Source organism: Microcaecilia unicolor, chromosome 4, assembly GCF_901765095.1.
Source record: "Microcaecilia unicolor chromosome 4, aMicUni1.1, whole genome shotgun sequence".
Taxonomy (NCBI): Eukaryota; Metazoa; Chordata; class Amphibia; order Gymnophiona; family Siphonopidae; genus Microcaecilia; species Microcaecilia unicolor.
In genome coordinates this window covers 230,450,635-230,467,468 of record NC_044034.1, presented here as the reverse complement: position 1 = coordinate 230,467,468, position 16,834 = coordinate 230,450,635, and the positions used below count along the sequence as shown (strand labels likewise).

The 16,834-nt window shown below is 44.9% G+C and overlaps 1 protein-coding gene across 1 annotated transcript in view; it reads left to right on the top strand.

Moving 5' to 3' along the window:
- CPT1A (carnitine palmitoyltransferase 1A) overlaps nt 1-16,834 on the top strand; it is a 254,233-nt gene that overhangs the window by 233,083 nt on the left and 4,316 nt on the right. Inside the window, 2 exon segments of the mRNA XM_030201306.1 lie at nt 4,220-4,372; nt 9,531-9,644. Of these exon segments, the coding sequence (XP_030057166.1) occupies nt 4,220-4,372; nt 9,531-9,644 (267 nt within the window).

Here is a 16,834-nt window from a genome sequence, read left to right as displayed (position 1 = left end):
AACTTTCCCGTGCTTTGACAGACTGTGTGGATGAATTGGGACTGTATGATGTGTGGAGACTGGCCCATCCTAGAGGGAGGGATTATACCTTCTATTCCCCAGTTCATCTATCTTATTCCAGGCTAGATTGCATTTTTCTGGACAAGACATTGTCTGAGGCGGGTGGCGACTCTTCTATAGGTCACATTAGTATATCAGATCACGCCCCAACCTGGTTAACTGTCACTTCTCTGAGAGAGGAGACAAGAGAAAAAAGATGGACCTTTAACAATCTGTTATTGCAAGACCCAGAATTGGTGGCGGGCTTTCGTCCCCTTATAAAGGAATATTTTGACATAAATGTTGATTCAGGGCCCTCCCTGAGAATGGTATGGGATGCTTTTAAGGCAATATCCAGAGGGTACTTTATAAAGTGCGCATCTAGGCGGGTCATGGAGCATAAGCTACGTCTGACTCAGTGCATGGACAAGCTTGGGGCCTTGGAGGCTAGATATAGGGCTTCGGGCTCTGTCTCTGACCTTCGACGGTTGCAAGCAGTGAGAATGGAGATTGGCTCCTTGCATGAAGAGAGTCTGCATTTTGTGCAGATCCATTATACGTGTGCCAATAAGTCTGTTAGACTATTGGCGGCTAAATTAAGGAAACTGAGGGCTAATCGTCATATCCTGAGGGTCAGGGATACCAAAGGGCAGGTGATATGGAGTTCTGCACAGATTAGGAAATGCTTTGCCCATTATTACGAGACTCTATACAAGGAAGATGCTGCTGTACAGACCGAGGCAATAGATGGGTATCTGGAGGCCAGGGGGCTGGCGGTGTTGACAGATGGGCAGAAGGAGGAGCTTGAACGTCCGGTGGGGGTTGATGAGGTTGTTAAGGTTATTAAAGCCTTACAGACTGGGAAGGTGCCTGGCCTGGATGGCTTTACTAATGAATTTTTTAAGACATATGTGGTGGAGCTGGCCCCTTACCTGACAATGATTATTAATTCGGTGAGAGAGGGAGCGCCTTTTCCGAAGACCATGATGGAAGCGTGGGTAGCGGTCATACCAAAACCGGGTAAAGACACTACAGAGTGTGCCTCGTACCGACCCATATCAATATTTAACACAGATGTAAAGATATTGGCGAAGGTCCTCGCGAACAGGTTGGGAAATGTTCTACCTAGTCTAGTCCACCCAGACCAAGTGGGCTTTGTAGCTAAAAGACAGGCCATGGATAATGTTAGGCGAACAATAGATCTTATATACGCAGCTCAGAAAAAGGAAGGACCTGTAGTAGTGCTCGGGCTGGACGCGGAAAAGGCGTTCGACCGGGTTCATTGGGGATACTTGGATATGGTCTTACATAGGGTTGGGATAGGACAGCACTACAGGACTTGGATTCGGGCATTATACTCCGAGCCACAGGCTTGTGTGAGAGTGAACGGAGGAAATTCTGAGGTGTTTAAATTGGGGCGGGGAACAAGGCAGGGGTGTCCCTTGTCTCCTTTACTGTTTGCTCTGGCGATGGAACCATTGGCAGCTGCTATTAGGGCAAATGGCGATATTGCCGGAGTAAAGGTGGGAGACTAAGAGTATAAAACAGCATTGTTTGCGGACGATGTCCTCTTAACCTTAACGAATCCTCTAACCTCTCTGCCTAACTTAATGAAAGTGATTGAGGACTATGCTAGAGTCTCAGGATATAAACTTAATGCTAGCAAATCTACCGGACTAGCGGTAGGAGTTCCGCCGTGGTTATTGGAAGTACTAAAGCAGTCCTTTCCTTTTAAATGGGAGGGGAGGTCACTAAGATATCTAGGGGTTCAGCTGTCTGGAAATCTGTCTGAGTTGTTCGCTCTTAACTATCTGCCTCTTAGGAAGGAGATACAGAGAGATTTGGACAGATGGATGGCCACAGGACTGTCCTGGTTTGGAAGAATTGCCGCAATTAAAATGAACATCTTGCCACGGATTCTGTACTTGTTTCAAGTGCTCCCTATTAAGGTGTCTAGATCTTTTCTGTCCGATATGCAGGATAAGCTTATTCGATTTATATGGAACCAGAAGCGGCCACGATTGCCTCGTGCTTTACTCTATAAAAGTAGGAAGATGGGAGGGCTGGGGGTGCCAAATTTGTTTTGGTACTATATCGCGGCTCAGTCCAGAGCGGCGGTGGATTGGTTCCGGAGGGAGGATCATAAACTATGGGTTGACCTCGAACAGACTGTGGTGGGCTCTTGGAGGCTTGGGCACCTAATGTGGATAACGAATAAATATAGGGGGAGGGTAGATAGATTCCCTCCCACAGTTCAGGCCACCTTCCATTATTGGGACCTTATGTTTCCAATGAGGCAGCCTCTGGTCTCGAGTTTAGCGCCGATAGTGGATAACCCTTTGTTTGAGCCCGGGATAGGGAGTAGCACATATGGTAGATGGGCGGACTCTGGACTCGATATGCTAGGGCAGTTACATGTGGGAGAGACTATAGTTCCATTTGAAACTTTGAGGGCTGACTACCACCTGAGACCTGAGGACAGGTATGCCTATTTACAGCTGTTGCACTATTTGAAAAGTCCTTCCTATGTAGATTGTTTAAGACGGGAGGTACATCAGCTGGAAGGGGTATGTGTTGAATTCAGCGACATGCGAGGTATGATATCCCATTTGTACGAATATCAGGCGACCTGTGCCAAACCGTCCCTCCTACATAGGTTGAGATGGGAACAGAAGCTACACTTTACAGTGCCAGAGTCCGGTTGGTTGGCCTTGGAGAAACAGTTCCTGCGTTCATCTGGGGTGGTGGCCATGCAGGAAAGTGCTATAAAGGTCTTCTACCGATGGTATTTGACCCCGGTAAGATTACACCATATGTTTGCTCGGGTATCTAAACTTTGCTGGAGACAGTGTGGAGGGGTGGGAACTGCTGGACACATCTGGTGGCTCTGCCCTAAGGCACAGGCCTACTGGAGGGGTGTGCAGGCGCGACTCCAAGTGTGGACAGGTAGGTCTGTAAAGTGGCATCCTTTGATTTTTCTGCTGGGGCAGAGGCCAGTGGGACTTACGACAGATCAGTGGTTCTTAGTAAGAGCCTCTCTCACTGCAGCCAGAGTAAACTTAGCCCAGCACTGGAAATCACAAGGTGTACCGTCCAGGGTGCGATGGATAACTAAAGTTAGACGTATGTGTGAGATGGAGAGACTGACTGCTGTGAAAAGAAGAACCTTGCCTAAATGGAAGAAAATTTGGGAACCCTTTTTGCAAAAATGCTCTGGATGAGAAGGCAATTATGTTGATTGTTTGGAAGGACATGGGGGTAGGATAGGGGAATGAGGGGAGTGGGGTGCGGGGTGGAGTGGATTTAGGGGGGACTTATGTATTAAAAAAATAAAAAAGTTGGAAGTATAATGAGTTACTGTTATAGCAACGGTGCGGTATTTGAAGGTTTTGTTTCCTGCCAAAAGTATTTTAAGTTTGTATTAATATGAGATTGATATAGTGTATTGTTTGGTTTTCAGCTGCATATAATTTGTATTCCTTACCAATTTTCAATAAAGACTTCTTATAAATTAAAAAAAAAAAATCTGAATTCTCAACAGGGGCGGACTGAGAGTACTCTGGGGTCCCGGGCACCGAGAGTACTTTGGCCCCCACCGCCTCTGCCGCCCTCTCTGTTGCCCCCCCCCCCCCCCCCCCCCCGCACGCTACCACCGTCCCCGCAACCCTTACCTTCCGTGTCCAGCAGCATGTCATCTGATCTCCCCTATCCCACCTTCTTCCATCCCTTCTGCTGAGCTCGCAGCTGCTTCTGCCCGTGGCAGCTCCACAGTTTATTATGCCATCTGCGACCTCTCACGGTAGTCTCGTGAGAGTTCACATCCATCATTTTAAACCTTGGAGCTGGCACAGGACACAGGCAGTGGCAGGCAAGGGCAACTGGGCAGAGCCTCTGGGCCTTCGATCACTGCCTGGTTACCCGAATGGTCAGTCCGCCCCTAATTCTGAGAGCTACTCCATCTGCACTTTTGTGTCTAATTTATCTTGCTGTCTACAGAGAGCTCTTATTACAGATACGCAACTTTAGTTTCTAGTGAGTTTATATAACAAAATGGTTTTGTCTAGGTTGAGGGCTCGTTTTTCAGTTGTTACTTTTATTCTGCACGACACTGCTATCTCATGGTAAGTTAGTATTTTGCACCTTTAGTCAAGTTAGTAATTTTTTTTTTTTCTTTTTCCAGAATGAGCATAGACTGAAGCTGTTCAGGATAGCAGCAGATAAACATCAGCATTTGTACCGCTTGGCCATGAGTGGTTCAGGCATTGACCGCCATCTATTCTGCCTCTATGTGGTTTCTAAGTACTTGGGAGTGGACTCTCCCTTTCTGAAGGAAGTAAGAAATCTTGTTACTAGCTCTGTTCCTACTTCATTGTCTTTTTCCATATCAGTCATTCTCTTTATCTTCCTGGTGGCATACAGAGAATACAATGGCAGATGCACACAGAAGGTTGGTTGGTTGGTTATTTATTTATTTACTGGGATTTATTAACCACCTTTATGAAGAGATTCACCCAAGGCGATGTACAACAGGTACAGTTTATCATAAAACTTACAATTTTGTTAACTTTATAGCAATCATAAAATGACCAAATATAAGCATAAATATAATCAGTGAGGTGAACTTTGAAATGGCAGATTGAATTCTAGTAATAGGACTAGCATGAAACAGTATCAGAAATATACACATTTAACAGCACTGTAGAACAAATATATAACAAAAATATGATCAATGTCAGTACAAACAGTACCATAATAGACAGCATGGGAAGGACATTCAAACAACATAGATATAATATAATGTCAGCATACTAGCAATGGAACTCTTAATAAGCACACATTAGAACATTCAGATAACATAGATATGATGCTAATGCTGTTCCTACAATACAATGAGACATTTTACTATGTAGCCAGGGGCCAAGTGTAGATATATAAATGGGGACAAGATGGGTGGTACAAAGTCAATTGGGATAAGTAGATTGGTGGCAGAATTCAAGGGAAAATCTATGTATAGTTAAACAAGGTATCTTACAGGGTGTGCAGCAGAATGGTCCAGGTGTGAAATGAATGTATGGTCAGACACCACATGTATTAAAAGCTTGGGAGAAGAGCCAGGATTTTATAGAAACATTAGGGCAGATAAGGGCTGAATGGCCCATCCAGTCTGCCCATCCTCAGTAACAACTAACTCCTCCTTTTCCTAAGGGATCCCACGTGCGTGTCCCACACATTCTTAAATTCCAACACAGTCCTAGTCTCCACGACCTCCTCCAGGAGGCCATTCCACGCATCCGGCACCCTTTCTGTGAAAGAGTATTTTCTTAGACTCCTAAGCCTATTTCCATTTAACTTCATCCTATGCCCTTTCATTCTAGAGGTTTCCTTCATTTGAAAAAGACTCACCTCCTGGGAACACAGCACTTTCAGTACTATGTATTGTCTTTTGGCCTCGCTTCAGCTTCCAGGGTCTTCACCAAGTGTCTAGCAGTAGTTGCAGCATCGCTACGCATACTGGGAGTGCATGTGTTCCTGTATCTCAACGATTGGCTGGTGAAGAGCATCTCAGAGGATAGTGCTCAGGAGTCCGTGTGGATGACTATTATTTGGGTGCTTGAGCTGCTAGGGTTCATTTCAAACTACCCCAAGTCCCATCTACATCCTGTCCAGAAATTGGAACTCATAGGAGCCCTGCTTGACACACAGAAAGTTCGAGCCTTCCTCCCAGAAGCCATAGCAGACAATCTTGTCTTGCTGGCCTAAAGTTTGAGCCTCTTGGCAGGTCACAGCTCGGCAGATGTTGAGATTGCTGGGCCACATGGCTTCCACAGTGTATGTTACATCCATGACATGTCTTCACATGAGTCCAGCTCAGTGGACCCTGGCTTCTCAGTGGTATCAAGCCATGGAAAGCCTGGAGGATGTTATCCAGGTGTCCCCAGAGCTCGTTCACTCTCTTCAGTGGTGGACAATTCGATCCAGTTTGACTCTAGGACTTCCATTCCAAATTCCTCAGCCACAAAAAGTGCTGACGATGGATGCCTCACTCCTGGAATGAGGAGCTCATGTAGAAGGGCTTTACACTCAAGGAACTTGGACCCTCCAGGAAATGAATCTTCAGATCAACCTTCTGAAACTTCGAGTGGTCTGGAATGCTCTAAAGGCTTTCAGAGTTTGGCTATCCCATCAAATTATTCTCATTCAGACAATCCAGTTGCAATGTATTACATCAACAAGCAGGGGGGCACTGGATCACGCCCTTTATGTCAGGAAGCTGTCCGGATGTGGCATTGGACTTGCCTGCATGGCATGTTCCTTTGAGCCACTTATCTGATGGGTACAACCAACACCCTGACCGACAGACTGAGCAGGATAATGCAACCACATGAGTGGTTTCTCCACATGGGCATGGCCCACAAGATCTTCCGAGCATGGGGCACCCCTTCGGTAGATATTTTTGCCACTCAGATCAACCACAAGGTCCCTCAGTTCTGTTCCAGGCATCAGTCCCATGACAGACCGAGTCGGATGCCTTCCTCAGTTGACGGACAGGTCTCCTGTATACTTATCCTCTGATATCTCTAGTAGGAAAAACTTTGTTGAAACTCAAGCAAGACCGCGGATCCATGATTTTGATTGCGCCTTACTGGCCGAGACAGATTTGTTTTCCTCTTCTTCTGGAATTATTCTCCGAAGAACTGTGGAGATTGGAGTGTTTTCTGACCCTCATCACACAGAACAAGTGGTCGCTTCTATAGTCTCTGGCTCTTACAGCTTGGATGATGAGAGCTTAGAATTCGCTTCCTTGGGTCTTTCGGAGGGTGTCTCCCGAGTCTTGCTGGCTTCCAGGAATAAGACTCGGGAGACACCCTCCGAAAGACCCAAGGAAGCGAATTCTAAGCTCTCATCATCCAAGCTGTAAGAGTTGTTTGCTTCATGAGAGTTTTGCTTTTGTCAAACCTCCCTGTCAAACTTCCGCCAGTGTCATAGGATTTCAGCGTTGTTCTTACCCAGCTGATGAAAGCTCCTTTGAGCCACTGAATTTCTGCCATCTGAAGTACTTGACCTGGAAGGTCATTTTCTTGTTGGCTGTTACTTCAGCTTGTAGGGTCAATGAGCTTCAGGCCTTAGATGTGAATGCACCTTATACTAGGTTTCATCACAACAGAGCAGTCCTTCGCATGCACCCTAAGTTCCTGCCGAAGGTGGTGTCGGAGTTCCATCTGAAACAGTCGATTGTCTTGCTAACATTCTTTCCCCAACGTCATGCCCATCCTGGTGAAAGTAGCTTGCACACCTTGGACTGCAAGAGAGCATTGGCCTACTACTCGGAGTGGACAGGGCCCCACAAACAGTCCACCCAGTTTTTTGTTTCTTTTGATCCCAACAGGATAGGGGGTGCCATTGGTAAACACACCATCTCAATTTGGTTGGCAGATTGCATTTCCTTCACTTATGCCTAGGCTGGGCTGGCTTTGGAGGGTCATGTCACGGCTTATAATGTCAGAGCCAAGGCTGCGTTGGTAGCCCACTTGTGATCAGCCTCCATTGAAGAAATTTGTAAGGCTGCGATGTGGTCTTCAGTCCACACATTCATATCTCACTGCTGCCTTGAGACAGTCGGTTTGGACATTCAGTGTTGCAGAATCTGTTTAGGGTCTAGAATCCAACTCCAGCCTCCTAGACCTGTTTTATTCTGTTTCAGGCTGCACTCTCATTCAGATTGTATATAGTGTTAGGTTCTGCTGGATGGTCGGATTAGCAAAGGTCAGATTATTGAGACTGTACTTTGTTTCCATGATTAGTTTCTTGTTTTGTTAAGATGATCTGCCTCTTCCAGTAGTCCTATACTGTAAATTAGTATGGCCTTCTGTTTGTTGGGAGTTTTTGTATGTATGTTTGTGCTTATGTAAATGAATAAGTCTTTCCTATCACTAACTGGAGTTCTTTTAATCTGTATTTTTGAGTTTAACCACTTAGATCCTTTTATGGCATGGCATTATATAAAACTAGTAAGGCCCGTTTCTGAGACCAATGAAACGGGCACTAGCAAGGGTTTCATTGTAGTGTGTATGTTTAAGAGAGTGTGTGTGAGAGTGACTATGTGAGAGAGAGAGAGAGAGAGACAGAGTGAATTAGCTCTCTGTTTTTGCTCTTTACAGCAGTCCCTATTACAAAGGGCAGGGAGCTACAGCAGGTTTCATGACAGGCAGCAGTTTCTCTCAGCTGAAATCTGATCTCATCACAAAGGATCTTGACGATTGCCAGTGGAAGAGGAAGTGAAAATATCCTTGAATGAAAGACCTATAAAAGCAAAAAAAAAAAAAAAAAAAAGGGGGGGGGGGGGGGGTGAAGTAGAAACCACCCAACCAGCCAGGTGCTGCAAATTGTAAAATTAAACACATCTTAAAGTTAAAAGATTAGTTGTGACCAGGAAAAGGTCAGGCACAGGTAGCCCTCTCTTCCTACCTGCTCTGGTTTTATTTTGTTCTTGTTTTTGTGGTGCTGCAACCTGCAGAACAGACCATGTCACTACTCACTGCTACTCCTGCATCCGCCAAACGTCAACAGGCAGGAAAGGAAGCAAAAGGGGAGTTGAGCGCTGCATCTAAGTGAGAGTGGCCCTGCCACGGTCAGAAGAGTGTGCGTGTCCTTATTCCACTGGACAGGCCCTTCTCCCCTCTGCCTCTTTCCACTTTCAGGCCCCTTAGAGGTGAACCTCTGCTGTTAGGTTTTACTTTGCTGTCACCGAGTTCTCAGAGGAAATGGAGAAGGGGGAAGTGAGGCAGAGAGAGTGAGATTTGTTTTCTGGTTAATGGAGGTGCATTGCTAACAGCAGGTCCGGTTTCAGATGGGATACCGGCCAGCCCAGTGCAGGAGACAGAGCCTGATTAGCACTGAGGGGAGGAGGGAGGAAGAACTGAGCCTGCTAGGCAGCTCCGCCGTAGGGAGGGAGGAAAAGCAGAGACTGCAAGGCACAGGAAGGATTAACCAGTTGTTATGCAGGTCCCCGCCTTAGGGAGGGAGGAAAAGCGGAGACTGCAAGGCACAGGAAGGGTTAACCCCTGTGGTGTATGTAGGAGGGTGTGAGGTGCGGGAATTGTCCCTCCCAGAGAGTGTGCGGCAGGCCCACCCCCCCCCCCCCCCCCCCCCGGTCTCCTGCCCTCCTTCGTTCGCGTTGTGGTTTACTTCACTTTTTGGTGGGCGATGCGATTTGTTGAATGTTTGCTCCGCCCTCAACGTCATCACGTTTGATGCGAGGGCGGGGCAAACACTCATGGGCAAATTGTGGTTTCACCACCATGCAGTTAGAACGTTGGGACTTGTGGAGGCTTCATTAGAACGTTGGAGGTGCGTTTTATATAGAGAGATGTTTAATAAACATAAAAACATTTACTCTTGTATTTGCATTCCTGTTTAGTGAGATATATCTATGGGTTTTCTCTCTTTCCATTAACTATTTTCTTAGCCATCTGTTTTGTGTTATAAAACAGGTTTTGTCAGAACCTTGGAAACTGTCTACCAGTCAGACACCTCAGCAGCAGGTGGAACTTTTCCAGCTGGACAAGAACCCTGAATTTGTGTCCAGTGGGGGAGGCTTTGGACCTGTAAGTAAAACGTTCAGTAACCTTTATTAATATTACTTGTATATGAATTCACAAATATAAAGTATTCAACCTTGAAACTATTCAGCACACTGAAGTCAGCCACTGTACCTCTTGGTTGTAATACAGAAAGGTGGTATATCAAAAGCATTTGCCCATACTTATATTCATTATAAATGTGCTGCTATTATATTACTTGCTGTATAGTCTGTGAGATTATATATGATACTGTATGAATGTGCTGTTATATTTATTACCTCTGTAGTCCCTCAACTTGTAAAATTCTGTTTCATGTATTTGACACTGTTCTAAGTTGTAATTTTAACAGAGGGCACCTATGGAGCCTGTGTGCCTCTATAAAGACATCCAGAACCAGTTCCCACTCTGCACAAATTTACACATGCCCCAAAGATGGCATAAATGGGTTCATGCAGTCTGTGCGTGTAGTCATTTATATTTTAAATAAAATACACGTACTTTGCAACTCCACCTCTGCCTCCAGGAACACCTACATGCGATCTTTTTTGTATGCACATTCGGTCGTGCAATTTTAGATGAGACTTCTTATCTAGAAAAGCCTTTCTAAAATTGCTTCCTAAGAGGGTCATTTTCAAATAGCCAATTACCATAGGTATAGTTTGACAACTACATTAGGGGGTAGGGAGTTGAAATTAATAGTGAGGAATCTTCCTTTCTGCTTAGATGGATATTGATTATTTTTATTTATTTATTTCCAGGCATTTGATATACTGCAAGTTGAGCTATACAGGCTACTAAGTGGTTTACAAGAATAAAAATAACTCACTTGGGGGGGGTGGGGAAGAATTTTAACACTTTTTTTTACAAACACAAATATAAATATAAACACACACACACACCACTCTCTCCTCCCAGGCCCGTTACCACCAGTCTCAATCTTTCATCTTGTTCAGTTATGGACCTGTAGAACTTTAAGTCTAAGTTCTTTGAAAATACGCCTCATAGTACAATATTTTCAATTCTTGTTTTTTTTTTAATCTTTAAGTATTTTATTGTACTTTAAACAGCCATCATACAAAACTTTTTCCACTGCTACAATAGCATGGGCAAATGAAATACAGAGTATAAAACCACAACATAAATACATCCTTTACATCTTACCAAAATTTTCCATTAATACACAATCATAACTAACCAATTAAATTTTTATTATTTATTATCCCCCCCCCCCAAATCACTCCAGACCCCTCAACACCATGAGATTGCCCCATGAATTCTTCATAGCCTAGGCAATCTCTGCAAAAGGACCCATAAATTCTCCAAACTTTCCAAATTACAGGGATCTTTTCGATGCCAACCCAAAGTGCACAAATAATGCTGGCGATGAGGAAAATAAGATTGCTCCACCAAAATAGCCGGCTTAATTTCCCCTTCTCCCAACCTAAGATCAGCCAGAGTTGAGCTGCCAAATAGTACCATTCAGTGTTAGGTACAGCTCTCCCACCTAGCTCAGGAGCCCCTCAAAGAACCCTTTCTGCCAAGTGGGGGCATTTACCACTCCAAATAAACTGAGAGAAAGACCCCTTCAAACATTTAAGCACTCGTCTCGGTACCGCAACAGGCAAAGATTGGAATAAAAACAACAACCTAGGCAACACATTCATCTTTACCACTGCAGTGTGCCACCACCATGAAAGCCATAATCCCTTCCAGCGGGACAATTCTACCCGAATTTGATCTACTATCTTACCATAATTCAGACAGAATACCCTACTAAGATCCCTTGGAATTTGAATTCCCAAATAGGGAATGCTATGAGAAGCCCATTTGAATGCAAAAGCAGCTCTCAATCTATTTTCCTCCATTTGGGATAAAGAAATCGCCAAAATTTCACTTTTATCCATATTAACCTTTAAACCTGAAAAACCTCTCAAATTCCAGAAAAACCTCCAGCACAATGGGCAATGTCAAACCAGGGTTTTTAACATAAAGTAACACATCATCCATGAAGAGGGCTATGCAGTATTCCACTCCCTACCCATAATATCCCGAATGTCTTGATGCTGACATATCAACTCCTGCCAAAGGCTCTATATAAAGTGCAAATAAAAGGGGTGACGGGACACCCCTGCCTAGTCCCTCTTCCAACTAGGAAAAAAGATGTATATCCCCCATTGATTCTCTGCATCAGTGGCCAAAAAGGCCACACCAGGCAAGGTCTTCTGCGCTTCCCAGATCAAATGGAGGGGTATGCCTTGGGATAAACCCAGATTGATCTATATGAGCCAATTGCGGCAACACCCTTGCCAGGCTGTTAGCTAATACCTTAGTTAGGATCTTTGCAGCAACATTCAAGATAGGCCACACACTGTGGGATCTTTCCCTGGTTTGGGCAGAACTGTTACACCTGCCTCAGACATAGATGGTGGTAAACCATTGCGAGCCAGGATTCCATTACCCACCTTTACCAACAAATCCCCTAACTCCCTCACAAAGTACTTATAAAACCTTGCCGTAAACCCGTCCAAGTCTAAGGCTACCATTCAAAAGCCTACGTGTATAACCCCATGTACCTCCCCTAGTCTGATGGTCCAACTGCTCCCTTTCTGACTCATTGTCTTTTTAAAGGGATAATATTGAGCTATCATCAGATCATCACCAGTCTTGCTGGCCAAAATATGAAGAGTAGACCCAGAAAAATACAGTTGGTACTAAGATGTACCTCCTAGAGCCTCAATCAACTTCATGACTACCAGGAAAGAAGCTACTTTTCCATGTACAATTTAATACTGCATTGTACATGGAATAAAACATCACCATGTGTGCCTGTTGTAGAATGAGGGTTAAAACCCTTAGCCCTCCTACCACCCCCTCCTCAAAAAGCCACCATTCATGCCTAAACATCCCCTAAACCATCTGCCATCCCCCTTGCCACTTAACCCTTTAATCCGCTTGCACAAAAGGAGGCAAGATAAACACTCTAGCCACAGTTGCTCAGGGCAGCCTACCCCCTGTATGACAACCCCCCTCCCCAGCCTAATCCATCCACATATTCCGCTTGCACCCTCCCCTCCCCCAGTACCATCCAAAATACCAAACAACAAATTACTACATAAGAAAACCCCTAATGCTTGCATAGAGAGATTCAAATGAGGTGTGATTCCTATGCAGAGATCTATGACCCTCTGGTGCCTGCAATCACAAACGTTCCCACTCAGCTGAATTCAGTAAAATTCCAGTATCCTGGCAGAATTGGAGGAAAGTGTACATTGGAACCCTCAGCAAATGCAACTCAAATGCCAGACCTCACAAAAGGAGTCATCCCTTCCAGGCTGCTGTTCAGTTGTCTACTTCTAAAGCCATAATGGCCTGAGCAGCTACAACAGCATAACTCTCTTTAAGGGTGTAGGCTACACAGCTCTCTGTGCAGTTCCCCAGGTCTGGGTCACCACGTGGACTGAGGAGTTTCAAGAATTCCTCCACTTCCAGTGGTGAGGTGAAGATCGCAGTCTCTCCTTTCCCATAAATCTATTCTTTAGCAGGATAGAGCTGGCTTGGGGGACATAGTTCTGATAGCATTGCCTTTTCAGCTCTTGATCCTGAAGCCATACCTTGTTGGTTTTTGGACTTTAGTTGATAAAAATCATTACTCTGTTCTTATTCCAGCCGATATTCAGCGCTATGTAACCGGAAATATAATGTTGAACAATTGGTGCCTATACTCCCGAGGCTGCCATGAAGATTAAATGAACACAATAAAGCGCCAATATCTCCCTTGAGAAAACCGGTGGGCGAATCGGGTCCCTGTCAGGAGTATCGGCACCGGGTGTTCAACAGCCTGACAAGTTCCAGAAGTTGTGATCTTAATTATCATTTAGAAAATGCAGAAGTTGATTTTTTGAAGATGTTTTGAATTATCAAGCAGATAAAATTTGATTAAAAGTTTGCTTTAATAAAAACAGCGAAGGTACAGAGGAGACTTTTTGCTAATGATGAACAAAGGTTTGGTGAGTGCTTTGAAGACATTGGGCGTGAAGTTAACCTCAGCACCTGGGTGGTTTGAGGTCTTTTCCTCCTCTTAGTTCCTTTTAGCTCCGAAATAGTTAGGAGATAGTGTCTATGGTTTTATTTTAATGTTAACCTAGGTTATTAGTTACTAGGTCTCATTGCATAAAATGGGATCTGTGCTAAAATAGCATGAGTTAGTGGTAAAATAATATGTCTTAACGGTAGCCCACATAACTCCCCCCCCCCCCCCCCCAGCTGAATGGTAAAAGAATGGTAATCTGCCTAAATTCATTTTCTTTCAATTCTTTCACTATTCATGTTCCCAATTATTTTTTCTTTTGTAAAACAGAGAAGCTGTAAATTTATTTGGCAAAATAAAACAACCAAACATTAATCTTAAATTGACAGTTCCAAAAGAAAAAGATGGTTTAAGGTTTTCCAAAGTGCCAATGTGCTTATTTTTGGTATAGAAACTCTACTGTACATTGGGCTTGATTTACCCTTTGTATTATCTGTTTAAAAATCTGTGATTTGTAGGAAATTAGTTCTTACCGGTGTTCTTCATATACTCATTTAGCATTTAATTTGGTTGTTAATAATATGGGAATAGTAAAGAATTATGGGACCCTTTTAATAAAGGGTGTGCCAAAACAGCATCACTGCAGGACGCATTGAGCTATATTGCTGTGATCAGCACACGCTAATCCCAGCATTAGAAAATATAAATTATTATGTAGCATGGGGTGGGGGAGTAGGCGTGCCCTGGGCTAATCAGGTAGCACGGGCACATTACTACGCACTACCCAATTAGCGCGGGAGCCCTTGCTGCCTCCTAAATAGGTGGTGGTAAGAGCTCCCAGCAGTAATGGCCACACACTAATGGGGAAATTACTGCTTGGCCTTTTTTTTTTAAAAAGCAAACACAGACATTGTTCTGCTTCGCTAGATAGTGGCCAGAGTGTGCAGCAAACCCATGCGCTAATGACAGCTATTTGGGCCTGTTGGTGCTGCGTCTCAGAACCAAAAACCCAACACGTCACCCATACAAATTCCCCAACTGGTTTCTTAGCATCACCGGCCTGGTAAGTACCAAAAACAACTATAAACACAAGAAGCTTCTTACATTACTAAAGTTTATTTTAATACAAGAACAGGAAAAATAAGAAATAATAAAAGTTTAGGAACAGCACACAAGAAACAGGATGGTGAGGGAACATAGACAAAAGGGAAATACCATGGAAATGGACGTATATTCCTTAGCCCTAATAGAGGCTGGGGAAGATTTTCATCTACCCCCCTCGCCTTCCAGACCAGGCATTTATATAGGGTTTTCAGCCTGAAGTACAAAGAACTGTTTTTTTTTTTTTTTAAAGGAACACGTCATGCAGGATATGTCATTTGTTTGTTACAATTGCCAACAGGTACATAAATATATATATATATTGCATTTCCCTAAAAGATACATCCTCAGTAAAACAATCTTTATCTTCAAAGGAATCAGGATTCCGTTCCCACCGACCCCCTGCAATAGCCATTCTCCTGTCCTGACCAGTGGCGTTCCTGGCCTGGATGGCACCCAAGGCGAAGCGCCAATGCGCCCCCCCTCCCCCCGCTAGATGACACCTCCCTCCCCCTCCGGCGAAATGACACCCCCCCTGGGTGCGCGCCGCTGGGAGGGGTACCGCGGCGCGCGCCTGCTCCTCCGAGTTCGCTAAACTTTGTTTGTTCGCTGCTGCTCCCTCTGCCCTGGAACAGGAAGTAACCTATTCCGGGGCAGAGGGAGCTACAGCGAACGAACGAAGTTTAGCGAACTCGGAGGAGCAGGCACGCTCCGCGGCACCCCCCAGCAGCGTGCACCCGGGGCGGACCGCCCCCCCCCTTGGTATGCCACTGGTCCTGACTGCAGGATTCTGTCTCTCTCCTCTGCCAGGTACCCCGCCCCTGTCACCTGGAAATTAGTTCTGCATCCTTACCAGTCTCTAGAGGCTCTTTGAACACACTCATCGTAAACAGTGGATGGCATGACTCATTGTCTTTCAGTTACCTGCCCAGAGGAAGTAGGGGAGGAGTGAGGTACTTGCTTGACACCAAATGGCCTTGCTTAATATCATAGCAATCCACAGAAAAAAAAAAAGGTCTTCACCTCTTATGGTCTGTAGATTAATTCTTTATCTGCATGGTCTAGGCCTTTATAAGTACACCTCCACCAACACAGCACCAGCCACTTTTTAGCACAGCTTAGTAAAAGGATCCCCATAATGTGTTAAATCATTTTACTGTATTTTGTTTGCACACTCTAACCCATGTGTTGGTTTTTTTTCAAAATATATTTTCTAGGGGACATGTCATGGGTGGAGAATGGCTGTGGAAGCGTTAAGCAGTTAATTCTTTAGGGTTACCGTGTGCTAACTGGTTAACGCTGGGTTAATGTGGGAGCATTTAGTGTCTCCTAAATAGGCGGTGGTAAACGATCCCACATTAACTATGTGCAGGTACTGTTAATGGCATCTGCCTTCTCTCTCTTTCTTTCTTTTCCTTCCCATCCTGCGTCTGCCTTGTCTATTTCTCTCCCCTCCTGAGCCCAGCATCAGCTTTCTCTCCTAATTTCCCCTCCCAACTGAACCTTTATTTGTTGCATTTGCCAGCATCAACCCCCTCCTCCCAATCCTTACATCTGCCAGTCCTCCTTCCTTTTTGTGTCTCTATACCCTTCCCCAATCTAGCATCTCTCCTCTGTCTCCCTATTTCCTTTTTCCCTGTGTCCAGAATCTCCCCCCTCCCACAAATGGTCCAGCATCACCCTTTCTCTCTCCTTCCTTCAAGTGCAGCATCTCCTTTCTTGTACCTTGCAGTCACCCATTTTCTCCTCTCAACCCTCGGCATTCTGGGACTTGCAAATGTCAGCACTGAAAATAAAGAAAAACAATCAGCATGGCGCCTCGCACTCAAGCACTCTGTAAGGCTCTGGTAGTCTCATCCTCTCTGATACACACTTTCTGTTGCCATGGGGGCAGAACCAGGGGAACCTTGCAGAGTATGAGACTCCACACCTGTTGCTTCATTTCTTTTTGCTGACATTTCTGAGCCCTAGAGTGACTGGAAGATTGTGGGGAGGGACTAGACTATGGGAAGGGGTTGGGGAGGGGAGAGAGAGAAGGAATGTAAGAGGGGAAATGCTGGGCCTGTGAGGGAGAGGGAGGCACTTT